General features: G+C 33.2%; 1 protein-coding gene across 24 annotated transcripts; it reads right to left on the bottom strand.

The window, feature by feature from the left end:
• Window positions 1–417: 417 nt before the first annotated feature.
• LOC112285981 (protein ENHANCED DOWNY MILDEW 2) lies at window positions 418–6555 on the bottom strand. 24 transcript variants are annotated; one of them, XM_090252575.1, is made up of 16 exons: window positions 6421–6555; window positions 6023–6119; window positions 5017–5598; window positions 4650–4903; window positions 4275–4327; window positions 3738–3834; window positions 3434–3490; window positions 2899–3296; window positions 2606–2702; window positions 2342–2440; window positions 1963–2207; window positions 1736–1792; window positions 1325–1434; window positions 1149–1188; window positions 889–969; window positions 418–756 (listed from the first exon to the last, which is right to left on the bottom strand). In XM_090252575.1, the coding sequence occupies exons 4-15, from the start codon at window positions 4650–4652 to the stop codon at window positions 942–944; spliced, it is 1284 nt and encodes a 427-aa protein (XP_090108701.1). In that variant the 5' UTR covers window positions 4653–4903; window positions 5017–5598; window positions 6023–6119; window positions 6421–6555; the 3' UTR covers window positions 418–756; window positions 889–941. The 24 variants fall into 24 exon arrangements, with proteins under 24 accessions (XP_090108701.1, XP_090108692.1, XP_090108689.1 ...); XM_090252566.1 differs by having other exon boundaries at window positions 889–979; window positions 4275–4415; window positions 5223–5598; XM_090252563.1 differs by having other exon boundaries at window positions 4275–4415; window positions 5223–5598.
• Window positions 6556–12112: the final 5557 nt, after the last annotated feature.

Raw genomic sequence — 12112 nt, 5'->3', positions numbered from 1 at the left:
TTCCCTTATGCTTGTATGCACACATCCATAATACTTCTCCATTTTCACTGATTTGGTAATATTTCAAAAACTATATTCCCTTTCATATGTCTTCAATTATTCCTCTCAAAGTCATCACATTGACTATTTGCTGTACCAATTCGTGGTTTTTTTTATGCTTTTAAGATATTGGCATAAACTTCAAATATTTTCACCATCCATGAGTTGGGGTATCATCTTCAAAAGGTGTCCCTTCTCCTTCACAATTCTATCTTACCAAGATAATAAAAATACAGATCTTATTTAATAACTATTTAATATCTGAATCACAAAAAATAACCCTAACGAGTTACTTCCTTTCGATGCAGCATCTCTAAGATTTGCGAAAGGACAAAATAACTAACGAAAGACGTGACAAGTCACGAAATAAATAACAAGTCAGATTAACTAGCACTTCAGGGAGAATTTCATTCTGTAGGGTTATTTGTACATTGGAAATTTCGTCCAACATCCAAAGTTGCCCAAACGCACCGGGCAAACGTTTGCAGCTGACTAATAGAAGACAGCATTTTCTTTACATTTTCTAACTGGGAATAACAAAACTGAACTTGAAACCATTACTCAATTGGAAAATTCTCTCCTTTATACTGGATCTGGTTAAATGCCGAGGAGTGTTCCTTACACACTACGTACAAGTCAGCATCATTGCGTGCTTCCCTAGCCCATATAGTCTTGGTCTTTTCACATTGTTCCTATTGGACAGTTTTAATCCAGTCACTGCAAAGGCAGGTTGAATACAGTGCAAATTTAGTAAAGAAGAGGCACATACTAGTTCAGATGTTTCTCCTCAAACAATATGGAAAAAACACAACAATCGAGATTCAAGAGCTCAGAGCCAGAGCCACTCACCAGCATCAAATTTAGCGGAGAAAGTTTCACTTTCTGCTCGATTGTTTTATGAGTCAAGATTTTGAAATTGTCCCTCTCACGCTACATGACACTAAAACAGTAATTGTTAAACAAGTAATTCAAATTTTGAGCAAGACTAATTAGATACGTATAACTGCATTCAAAAATCAACCAAAAACTAAACTAGTGGTTGACAGAGTTCTTTACATAATGATCGACAGTAGCATCTAAAATCCAATTCGAAGAATTATAATTCTCACTTTAGATTTGCTCCGAAAGGCTTAGTTTCGGGGTTGATATCTGCAAGAAGTGAAAGTAATTAGCCCTCATTCTCAGATCACATAGAACATCCATCCCAAATTATCAGCAGCCCGTGTACATCATTACCTAAATTATATGATTGGTGCATATTCTCCAGCAATGATATGTTGCTAACCTGAAGCTGGTACTTCATATGACAATAAAGACTCTGAATATTTGGAGCCGGCTGGGAACGTGATGTGGTTACGCTCTGGAGTCAGCAACTCTGGATCAAGTCGATGTTTTCTGCTCATTCACGAAGAAACAATACGATCCGATAGCTTACTCATTCATATGCCGAAGAGAAAAAACTGATATTTTCAATAAGAAAAGATTTGTGAAGGCAGAAGTAACACGGATTGATGACAGACAGAAGGAAAAAGAAATATTCGACACAAATGAGTTTTAACGACCAGGGCAGTATCCGAACTACTGAAACTAGTTTGCGTTAAATCATGCACTATCATAGCAGTGTGAAATACAGGAAACTGCATTGAAAATAATAAAAGATGAATTTAGGCTGAAATCAGAGTTACAGAACACCAACCCACAATACATAACACACTTGCCGTCTGCAAGTGGCCAAATTTGACTCCGGCATACTCTGCAATCAACAGAAAAACAATGTTAATGCATACACGAAGTTAGTATAAATCTTGTAAGCAGGTACGAAGACAATCTTTGCATTCACTTGCATTTGCTCATATGGAGATTCCATTTCAACTGCCAGAATACATGCTACGAACTGATATTAGATGGTTAAAAGATCCATACTGTGGCAAGCATTTCTCATGCCATGCTACAGGACACCGCCTGCACTTGACGAGGTGCAGAGTAGGGTCTATTTTATTTTCATCCAAGTTGCAATTTGCACACTTGTGCAGGGGACAAGTAAAGGTCTCTAACTTCAATTGGATGCGACAAGCCAAATTGTTCTGTGCTGCTTCAGAAACAAGGAGTTTTGCCACACAAGCAGGATGGTAGAATCTCCTACATCGGTTATGATCACATACAAAAACCTGCATGCGGGAGGGGGTTGTAAGTACAGAGTTAGCTTTGGATCCAAGGAATTATTTAAAGAGACCATAAAAACTAGGCAAAAAAGGTCCGATCCATGCGATACATCACGAACAACCCAATCATTTAAAATTACCTCCTGCTCATCTGCTGACTCTGTGGATTTTCCAAGCTTTCCGCACGCAAAACATTGATGCTGCCCAACTTCACAGTTTGGGCAGATCCAAGTCTCAACCTGTAAGAAACCATGTAAGCTCAACACATGTTTACGTAGAGAGTACTCATAGTAAATAGCAACGTCCATCCAGGAGGAGTTTAATTGGATCTATGTCCCTTGCCAAGAGCATCAGGCCTAAAACACTAGCTATCTATAAGCATATTGGGAAGTGAGTTATCTTACACTAATGGCTGCTCTGGTAAGGCGAAGAGTTTTGCATTTGTTCTGCAAACCAGAGTCTATAGTAGGATGAAATGACCTCATGCATGGACCATCACAGCTGCATGATCACAGAGTACAAGTGCATGCAGAGCACGTTCATCAGCATACAAAAAGCGAGAGTTTGAAGCAACTACGAATATGTAGTCAACATTCAGAAGATAGTGGTGACATAAAAATGTTTCCTTTAAACTATGTATAATGATTAGGTCAATTTGCATGAACATCAGTTGTTCATTAAGGTAAAGATACTGTACCAAAGAAGTCGCTGACTACCTTCCACACCATCATCACAGAAAACACACACATCAGGCTCATCGGCCCAATCTTCATCTCCGCCAAGTTTGGCACTTCGCTTTCCCTTTCTGAAAGAGTTTCCACGTGCTGGTCGTCCCGGTTTTCTCTTCTTTGGCACTGGTGTCAGCCTTTTTGAAAGGGGAAGATCAGCCTCTACAGCAAATTCAGCAAGACTACGCATCCTGCGCATGGATTGCGAACTCGGTTCTCCATTCAGACTATCGTAAGCTAGTGAAGGAGATTCAACTTCATTACTGGAAGTGTTCTTTCCATTGCTTAACCCTTCACATTTAAGCGCCTCCGAAACAGGTGAACTTTCCCTTTTTACTCGCAATCTCTTCGCATCCGCATCCGAACCCTGACCTCAACAACAAACCGACTATTGCTCAGTACTTAATCTTATCAAAAATTGAACACATATCAGGAAAGAGAACGTGTTATGCTACTAACCACAGAGAAAAACAGAAAAATAATCCACATGCTCCTTTCACGAACCTTGGCGGATCGAGGTCCCCACTTCTTAAATAGTTTTGGAAAGAACTGTGATATAACCTGGAGACAAACCAACAAAGGAAAACAGGTTAAATAAATTAAAAAAACTCAACTTGTATAAGAAAGAATGTCATCCACTTCATTTACAAGCTATTTGCGCCTAAGTGAACTTAATTTAAGGGCAGTTTATCAATATCTAAAACAAAAAAAACAAAAACAAAAAAAAAAAAAAAAAACTGGCGTTCAAAAATTGAAGGCATTGTCGTTTCGAAACTAACTAAATAATACAGTTTGAAGTTGCACTCACCGAAGATGCCTGTAATTTCGGATCGCTAGTCACTATTGCTTGGAGCAGAAGAAAAGCAGGAGATAAATCTTTCTGGTTTGGCTTCACTTTGAACTCACTGCAATTACAAGTTAACATGCAAATCAGCTTCTACGATAAGGAATAACAATACACATAAATAAGTCATCATGTACCAGACAAATGACTAGTATATACACAAAAAACATCCAGCTCGTTGTTTGAAGCCTGTAACTACCACGTATGACTTCGAAATGGTTGTTTTAACTTGCCAACTAGACCCAGCTGTCAAATTGTTGAAAAACCAGGTAATAATAATGTAAAGAGTGGCTTAAGTCCTATGTTTACTATCTCAATGCCAAAGGTCATATCATCAGTTATCAATTCAAATAACAGTATTAACCTGATTAAGATAGACAGAAGCCCAGACAAAGATTCTCTAGCAGAAGGATAGGCCGAGCATTGCAGCGTTGAGCCTTAAAAAAAAGTTGAATAGCCAGAAAGAATGGAATAGATCCTCGAAACATTAGCATGGCTCACCTACACTCTTTGCGGATGTATCGCCACACAGCACCTTTGGTAGATTCTGGGCTCTGCTTGGCAAATATCAAGAAATGAGCTGCAACAATAACCACTTTCATGGTCTCCAAGTAAAAGTCACGCGGTTTACGAAGCTCAATCCTAAAAGCGGACACAAACGCATCAGTGAACCCATCAATTGAGAACAGCTAGCTGCCTCCCATTGAAGCAGTTTGTGTCATCACTAGGAGACTTATTCAACAGAAATCGAAACCATCAAGTACATCGCTGTTGAAAGCATGAAACTTGACAAAACATGCGAAATCTGCACTACGCGGTAACATGCAATGAGTAATTATTTTCTTTATTTTGGTCGTCCAGACTTCTGGGGCTCACCATGCACCAGCTGCTTCATGAATCAAAAATTTTGGCTTGCCAACGATCGGAAGCTCTAATTTCCACAGGTCGATTTCAACAGATACTTCTTGAAGCCCATTGAACTTGCCCTGCACATACACTTTCTCTGCTTGCGACCGCTCCCATTGAATTTCGCGAATGGCAAATGGCAGCTGCATAAGCGAAGGATACTTGTCACCAGATGTCAGGAAAAAATCTTCAAAGAAATCTATAGCCGGCACAGTCTCCATCACCTGAAACACAAATAAATTTTATTCAGGCGTGTGTGTATGAGAGAGAGAGAGAGAGAGAGAGAGAGAGAGAGAGATTATCTGTAATTGAAAATGAAGGAATTGCATAAGTGTACCTGTAGAGTTCAAAGACCAAATTTGTGCCATATGATATACCCAGAACATTCGATTTTTATTTAATGTATGTAAATATGCATTTATGTATATTCAAGCCAAATTGAAGTGTACGTATGAGTAGAAGACATTCATGAAACCACGGCATTCTCACTAGCTCCTTCAGTGCATTATCACCAGTGAGATCGCAAGGTTAGAGAATAGTTACATCGGATGAACCCCACTAATACCAAGTCAAGAATTACGTATCAAGTAGGTCGAGATGGAAGAACACCGGCAAAGCTTTGAAAGTTCTTTTCGCTTCCAAAACACAGGTGTTAGGTGAGTCCCTGGTTGAGCCAGATCACCAGAGTGAATACGATACGGTGTCAAGTCAGCCCCGAAAACCATATCCACGCCGGTCGCAATATATTTTCGGGGAGAAAAATTGGATAAACCATGAACCCGTACAGGCCATGATGCACTTCATTCACATTCTCTACAGCAGGAATATATGAGCTGTACAGGATAAGATTCGCTTATCACGATGAAATATTGGTTAATGAAGGATGTTGGTACACGGTAAAAGTCCACGAAGGTAAATTCTGAAACAAGAAAAGGAATCAACTAAGAATTGGCATACGAGGAACATTTGAGACAATGATGAGCAGCGTACAATACACAAAAGAATAAATAAATTAATAAATAAAAACAAAAAAAGTAAAAGACAAACTCTGCTTCAAACTCAAACAAAACAACACATTGAACGTGCAAGCTGACTGAGCAGAGAATAGAATGCACTTCTCCAAAAAGAAAACAGAAAGTTTATGAACCTAATCAGTCGGCCAAAGGATGCACCAATGCATGGAAAAAAACTAGACATTGCAACAAAAAAAACTCGACAACAACGTAATACAGCACTCTGCGAATCCTGCTAGCTAAGGCCCCACCAAACCAACTCCACAAACCAATGCAGCCCAGCTGAAACCCGACATCATGCACCCACAGGAACGCACTGGATGAACTCACCTCCAATGTACGGCAGTGACAAATGCCAATCACACGCGAATTCTTCTCTCCTCCACTCAGCTCGCCTCTCGATGCAATTCAAAGTGCCACCACACTCCTGCACTCAGAATCAGAATCACACACGTAAGTATTAAAAAACACTGATAACAATAATAATAAAAGACTAGACCCCATTTCGCACTCTACATCCTCACCACAACCTCAGAATCATCCCAAACGTCCCCAGACCATACACACAAGCCGACCTAAAGAAAAAAAACACACGCACACACACACACACACGTCCATCGGTAAGCACCACATAGGAAGACGTCAAAACCCTGACGAGGAACGCAAAACGCCACCAAAACTTGGGAAGCAGCAAACCGATCTCAAAATGCAAGTACTCCGCATCTTACCAGCACCAGGCAGTGGCGGCAATACAAACACACCGATCTCAATTCGACGCATTCGTCATTATCTCTTCTGCAATGAATGAAGCATCCCCCGAAAACACAATGACACGATAAAAACGTAATTTTCTAGTTTTAAATTGGGTAAGCGTGCAAGGCTACACTCGCACATTCATTCCTGCTACCTCAACCCCGATTCATTGAATGAATGTCCTCGTCCATCCTCTGATATTCGTCCGACTGTTTTCCTTCGTTCGACGTTCCCTTTTATCGTTGGGTATTTCTCGTTCGTTCGTCCACCTTTCCGTCCATCCGTCCGTCGGGGGTTTAGGCCTGTAGTGAATTATCCTTAAGCCCCATTCTTTAAGACTAGATCCAGTTCTGCCACAGTGGTACTGAGCATTGGCTTGGGTACTAGATTGTGTGGTCCCTTGTACTAGAGCCCCAAAACAATGGAATAAATGACTTGGTGAATAAAAATGACAAGTTGGCATCACAGTACTAAAGTCACGTTTCATTTTTATACTTGGTGTGAGAAAATTGAAGACGAGGTCAAAAAATAAAATAAAATACAACAATAACTTTCAACTTCCACATCAAAAGTTACATTTCTAAAAAAAAAATCAATGTCTATATATATATATATATATGTATATATATAATTCCTTTCTTTGTAATTTTTTTTGGAAAAAAATTCATGTTAACTTGAAACCTTGGCTTTATGACAAAATAATGGTAATTCAAAATAAATTAATTTATATTCATCAAATATCATTTGCACATATATATATATATATATATATATATGTATACAAACATTACATCAAAGTTAGATATGAAGATCCACATCCCATGGATTTTAATTGTATTGTATATCCCATAGAAACATGGTGTTTTTTAATTTTAGTTTTGTTGCTATAATGTTATTTAAAATAAACAAACCCCACGGGATAAGTAATTCTTTAAGTTCGTAAGTCATTTATGATTCCAATGGATTAATATATTACTTTCAATTATGATTCCAATGGATTAATATATTACTTTCAATCAAAGTTAAGGATTCTAATCAATATATATATTAAAAAAGAGTATTTTTTACATGTGTGCTTCCATCTAAAAGTGCCATACATTTCTTTAAGTATTTATCAATCTATTAGATCAATTAAAAAAATCACCATAATTATTAGTCAATTCTACTTCCTTTAAATAAATATCTCAAAAAAAAATTAAAAATAGATAGTGATCCAATAATTAAGTTTGATTTTAAAACCCACACTCAACTAGTTTTAATTGTATTATCTATTTTCCATTGTGTAAAAGATATTTAAAGTTTTTGATTTTAATTTTGTTGCAATTACTTTAGAGAATTATTAATGCAACATCTCCAATTAATATTATTACACCTTGCATGACGTTCTTGTACACAACTAGCTAATAATATGCTTCCAATTGCTTATTATAATTATTGTTGCAATAGTAGACATTGCATTTTTTTCTTTATTTGAACTAGATGGATTCTCTTAACACAATCGAAAATGGCAATAAAGAATGTATTAGCTATGGCAATTTCTTAAGTAGGTTTGTGTAGTTGGAAATGATAACATTTCTTAAGAAATGTACATGTCTATCTTATGTCATATTCTAGATTTGAACTTTTGAGCAAAGATATTAGAAGTGAAAGTCTTCTTACGACACTTTTTTTGAAATTACAAAATTAAAAGGATGTGAGTGTAGCAAAATTACAAAGAAATTGTGATAACAATTAAGTCTTGAAGTACATCTTTTATAATTGATATTGCAATTTTTGTTAACTTTTTAAAAAAATTATGTGAGTGAAGAATGCATTTGATTAGATATAAGTAATGCAATAAAAGTAGAATAACACAAATACCTTGGTCAAATTGCTTTGGACATAAAAAAAACAAAACAAACAAAACATTAAACAATAGACATGTGTAGTTGTTGTTCCAATATTATATATTGTTGTAAATTTCATTCTAAAAAATATTACTATATAAAATTAAATATAAATAGTATTAATATATATATCTAATTTTTGAATTAAATATAAGTAAATGATATATTTTTTAATTATTATATAATTATATTAAAAATATATATATAATATATAATAATTACAATTAAAATATAAAATTTTAAAAAGTTAAAACAAATAAATATCATCCACTATTGAATGATAATTTTGTAATATCTATTTATAATATTAATAATTTGGATACTTAATTGGCTAAAAATGAATCAATTCTTAAGCTAATATAAATAAATAGTTAATTTTTTAAATTTCCTAGTCACGTGCTAAAATTGTATTAAAACCTTAATTACTTTATATGATCAATATCAAGATTTTTTCAATTATTATTGTGTATATATTTTTTTTGTTGATGTATGCATTTAACTGTTGCATCTTTTTGTCTATTTAGTTATTTGAAGTAAATATAATATGGACAATGAGTATAAGGCCAATAAATGATAAATTATAAACAATTATATTACTACTTTGATTAGCATTGATTACCAATAAGATGAAGTTGTTGAAACAACTCAATTTAAAGATGTCCAAATTATCTCCAAAGACAATCAAATTGGTATCACAGCAATCCTATAAAGTATAAAAATTTTCAAGCAAAAGCCAATTTAAAAAAATAAATATTTATTTTAGATATGAATATATTTTAAGGTTTTCAATGGTTGTTTAATATGCATAGAATGTTAGTTGATAAACACTCAAAATATGCATTTGTGCCCCCAATCTACCTTAAATAATATTTTTGCCCATCATTTCAAAATCACCTATAAGAATAAAAAGATTCTTTGTAGTGCTTGTAATTAGATTCAAATAATATTATCTAATATAAGAGCTTTAGATTTGTATATTATTATGGAAGATGACCAATGCTCTAAACTATTAAAATCTTTGGTGTCTTGGATTGCAAACAACAAACAATTATTTAATGTTGTGAAGAAGTTAATCTTCAAAAATCTTGTATAGACACTTTATTAGAATTACATAATTTCATGTCATTGGACACCATGAAGGCACTTAAAGATGAGTTTGTTATTAGCTACTAAAAATTTTGTTCTCAAGTGGATGATATCATGTTTTGCTTCATATTACTTTAGATTACTTGTCATATAAAGTGTTTTGTAGATATATCAACATTATCATTACCATCTACAAGGTGATTGAATAATAAAAGCCATATTTGGTAATCTTAGAATTTTAATTTAATTTATGCATTTGTACAACTCTACAATTATAAATAATATTATTGATGATTTGCTTCAAAATTTGGCAGGTAACATTGTAATGTGGATATCACCACCAACATTGGCATTGAAATGTCAAATACAATGTAATTTTTAGAAGAGCCGGTGCACAATAAATACTTAAATTTATATTGTGAGAATTTCTACATTTAATATTTTTTTCATATCATCAATAATGCCATGAAAGACACAAAGTTGTATACATAAAAAGTCATTGACATTATTCAAGAGATGTTGAAGCAGATTTATAGCAACAATGTAATGCAACTTAAATTCTATACAATCGAATTTTTCATATGTTGTACAAATATTGTTCAAGCACCAAGACTTGATGTAACAAGGATTAGAACTTATTGTTTATCATAGTAAAAATTTGCTACAAACAATATATTATATTTAATGTTTTGTGTAATATAGATGCATATTATACTCTAATGCTAGATTACATTTTTTTTTGAATTCTAATGGCATATCCTCAAATTATTTTGTAATTTTATTTTTTCATTGCCAAGGTCTTGATCAATCTAGCTTCATCCAAGTCATATGTCATCATATCCTTCCAATCTATTATTTCCAAATTGTTTCTTATCCACTACAATAACACTATATTTGATTGTTGTTAAACATATTTTACAATGTTGTGGTATTATAATCAAAGATATTAGCTATTATAATCAAGATGAAGTTTTTGAGGTAAAAAGACTACATGATTGGTTTTTTATTCAAGCTCTCTTTAATTATTAATACTGAAAATATTCTCTTTGTCAAGTATAGCATAATACTAATTGATCTTATAAATATAAAAAGTAGATAAAACTAAAATATATCAATTTTTAAATAAATAAATAAAATATTAAGATAAAAATCAAAACAAGGTTTTTTACTATTTATAAATTATTATGAAATTTATGATGAAATTTATTAAATGATGGAAATCTTTCTAGTTCAAATCATTTTAAGTTTTTGGCTTGAAGTTTGAAATATGTGTTTTGTCATAATTAAATGTTTAATTCCCTAAGACTTGACATTTTTAAGAACAAGCAATTTATAAGGCAAATATGCTCCAAAATTTATAACAAAAATTTAAAAATGAACATGTTGATCAAAGAAAAAATATCATACATGCCCTTGAAATATATTAAAATATTAAGAATATCCATGTATTCTTGCTAATTTTAGATTATTCTTAATTTTTGTAATAATTGCAAATCTATCCTTTAATCTTATAAACTATCACATTTATTCTTTTTTTAAGTGCAATTGAGATTCAACTTGTATACTATAAACAAATTTGTGGGCCTTCTTCTACACTTTTTGGCACAAAATATACAAACTATAATAATTCTTTGTTGATTCTTATTTGATTTTAATTATTCTTCATAGTTGAATTGATTGACAAAAATATTGGAGCAAAAAAAAAAAACAAAACAATAGGTAGTATTACAGAAATTACTGCCTTCATTGAATTTTGTAGTAGAATGCTTGTTGAGGATTTTTTTTACAAGTTATGCTGAATTTGAAACTCTCTGAATTATGAATCTCAATTTTTGACTTCTTCAATGTATAGAAATACTTCAACCACTTGCAAAAAAGCTCTATTGAGTTGTATGTGGATTTAAAGCGACTTGATCATGGAACATTTGTATCAACAAGATTAAAAATATATGGCACTTGTGATCATGCCAAAAAACTTTTAAAAGGAGAGTCAATAGTTTTAGATTAATCAAAATTTGGTTATTGTGGCAATTGCAAATTTAAAAGAATATACAAAGTTTAAGATATACCTTTGAAAATTTGCTAGGTATGCTACATTAACAAGCATTTCCTTCTCATGTTGGTTTGGATTATGTGTCCTCAAGCAATCGCATTTTGAACAATCATATTCTATTAGTTTTTTAATAAGTTGGTAAATCCAAAGTTGTATATAAGTATAGAGACATATGTAAAGTTGATCCAATGGTTTCAAAAAGGAATACATGCTGATCAGAATGTCAGCATAGTAGTATTTTGGCAAGTATTGGATTGTATTTATTATGCTATTCTAATAGTCTATTGAAGATTAGACCTCCAAAGAATATTCAAACCATTTATTGTAATTTCTTAACTGGAAGTGTAAGTATCACAATGATGAAAATTCCTTGAGCTACTCTTATTGTTCATCCCTTCAATTATAATTATTCAAATCTAAATCACCTTAGTATTTTTCTACAAGCATCCTTCAAAACAATATCAAATTATCTCTTTTTACTTTGAAAAGCATTGTAAACAACTACTAGATTTATCCAACAAGAATAAGAGATAATCAAGACACTAGTATGATTACAAACTAATCAATTCTAGTGTCTCTTCTTCCAACTCCTCCATTTGTTGCCACTTGAATAAGAAAATTGCTCACTCTTGAAAGATGCCA

Source organism: Physcomitrium patens, chromosome 8, assembly GCF_059467195.1.
Source record: "Physcomitrium patens ecotype Gransden chromosome 8, ASM5946719v1, whole genome shotgun sequence".
NCBI classification, from domain to species: Eukaryota; Viridiplantae; Streptophyta; class Bryopsida; order Funariales; family Funariaceae; genus Physcomitrium; species Physcomitrium patens.
The sequence above is the reverse complement of the archived record's forward strand: the minus strand, read 5'-3'. Positions and strand labels throughout refer to the sequence as shown.

Bases quoted from the DNA above. Each gene is read 5' to 3' on its own strand.
- LOC112285981 (XM_090252559.1), bottom strand. From the start codon at position 4,900: ATGGAGACTGTGCCGGCTATAGATTTCTTTGAAGATTTTTTCCTGACA. The intron at 3,491-3,737 runs GTGAGTGCAACT...GTTTGTCTCCAG, and splicing joins CGAAATTACAGGCATCTTCG to GTTATATCACAGTTCTTTCC. The intron at 2,703-2,898 runs GTACAGTATCTT...GTGATCATGCAG, and splicing joins GGTAGTCAGCGACTTCTTTG to CTGTGATGGTCCATGCATGA.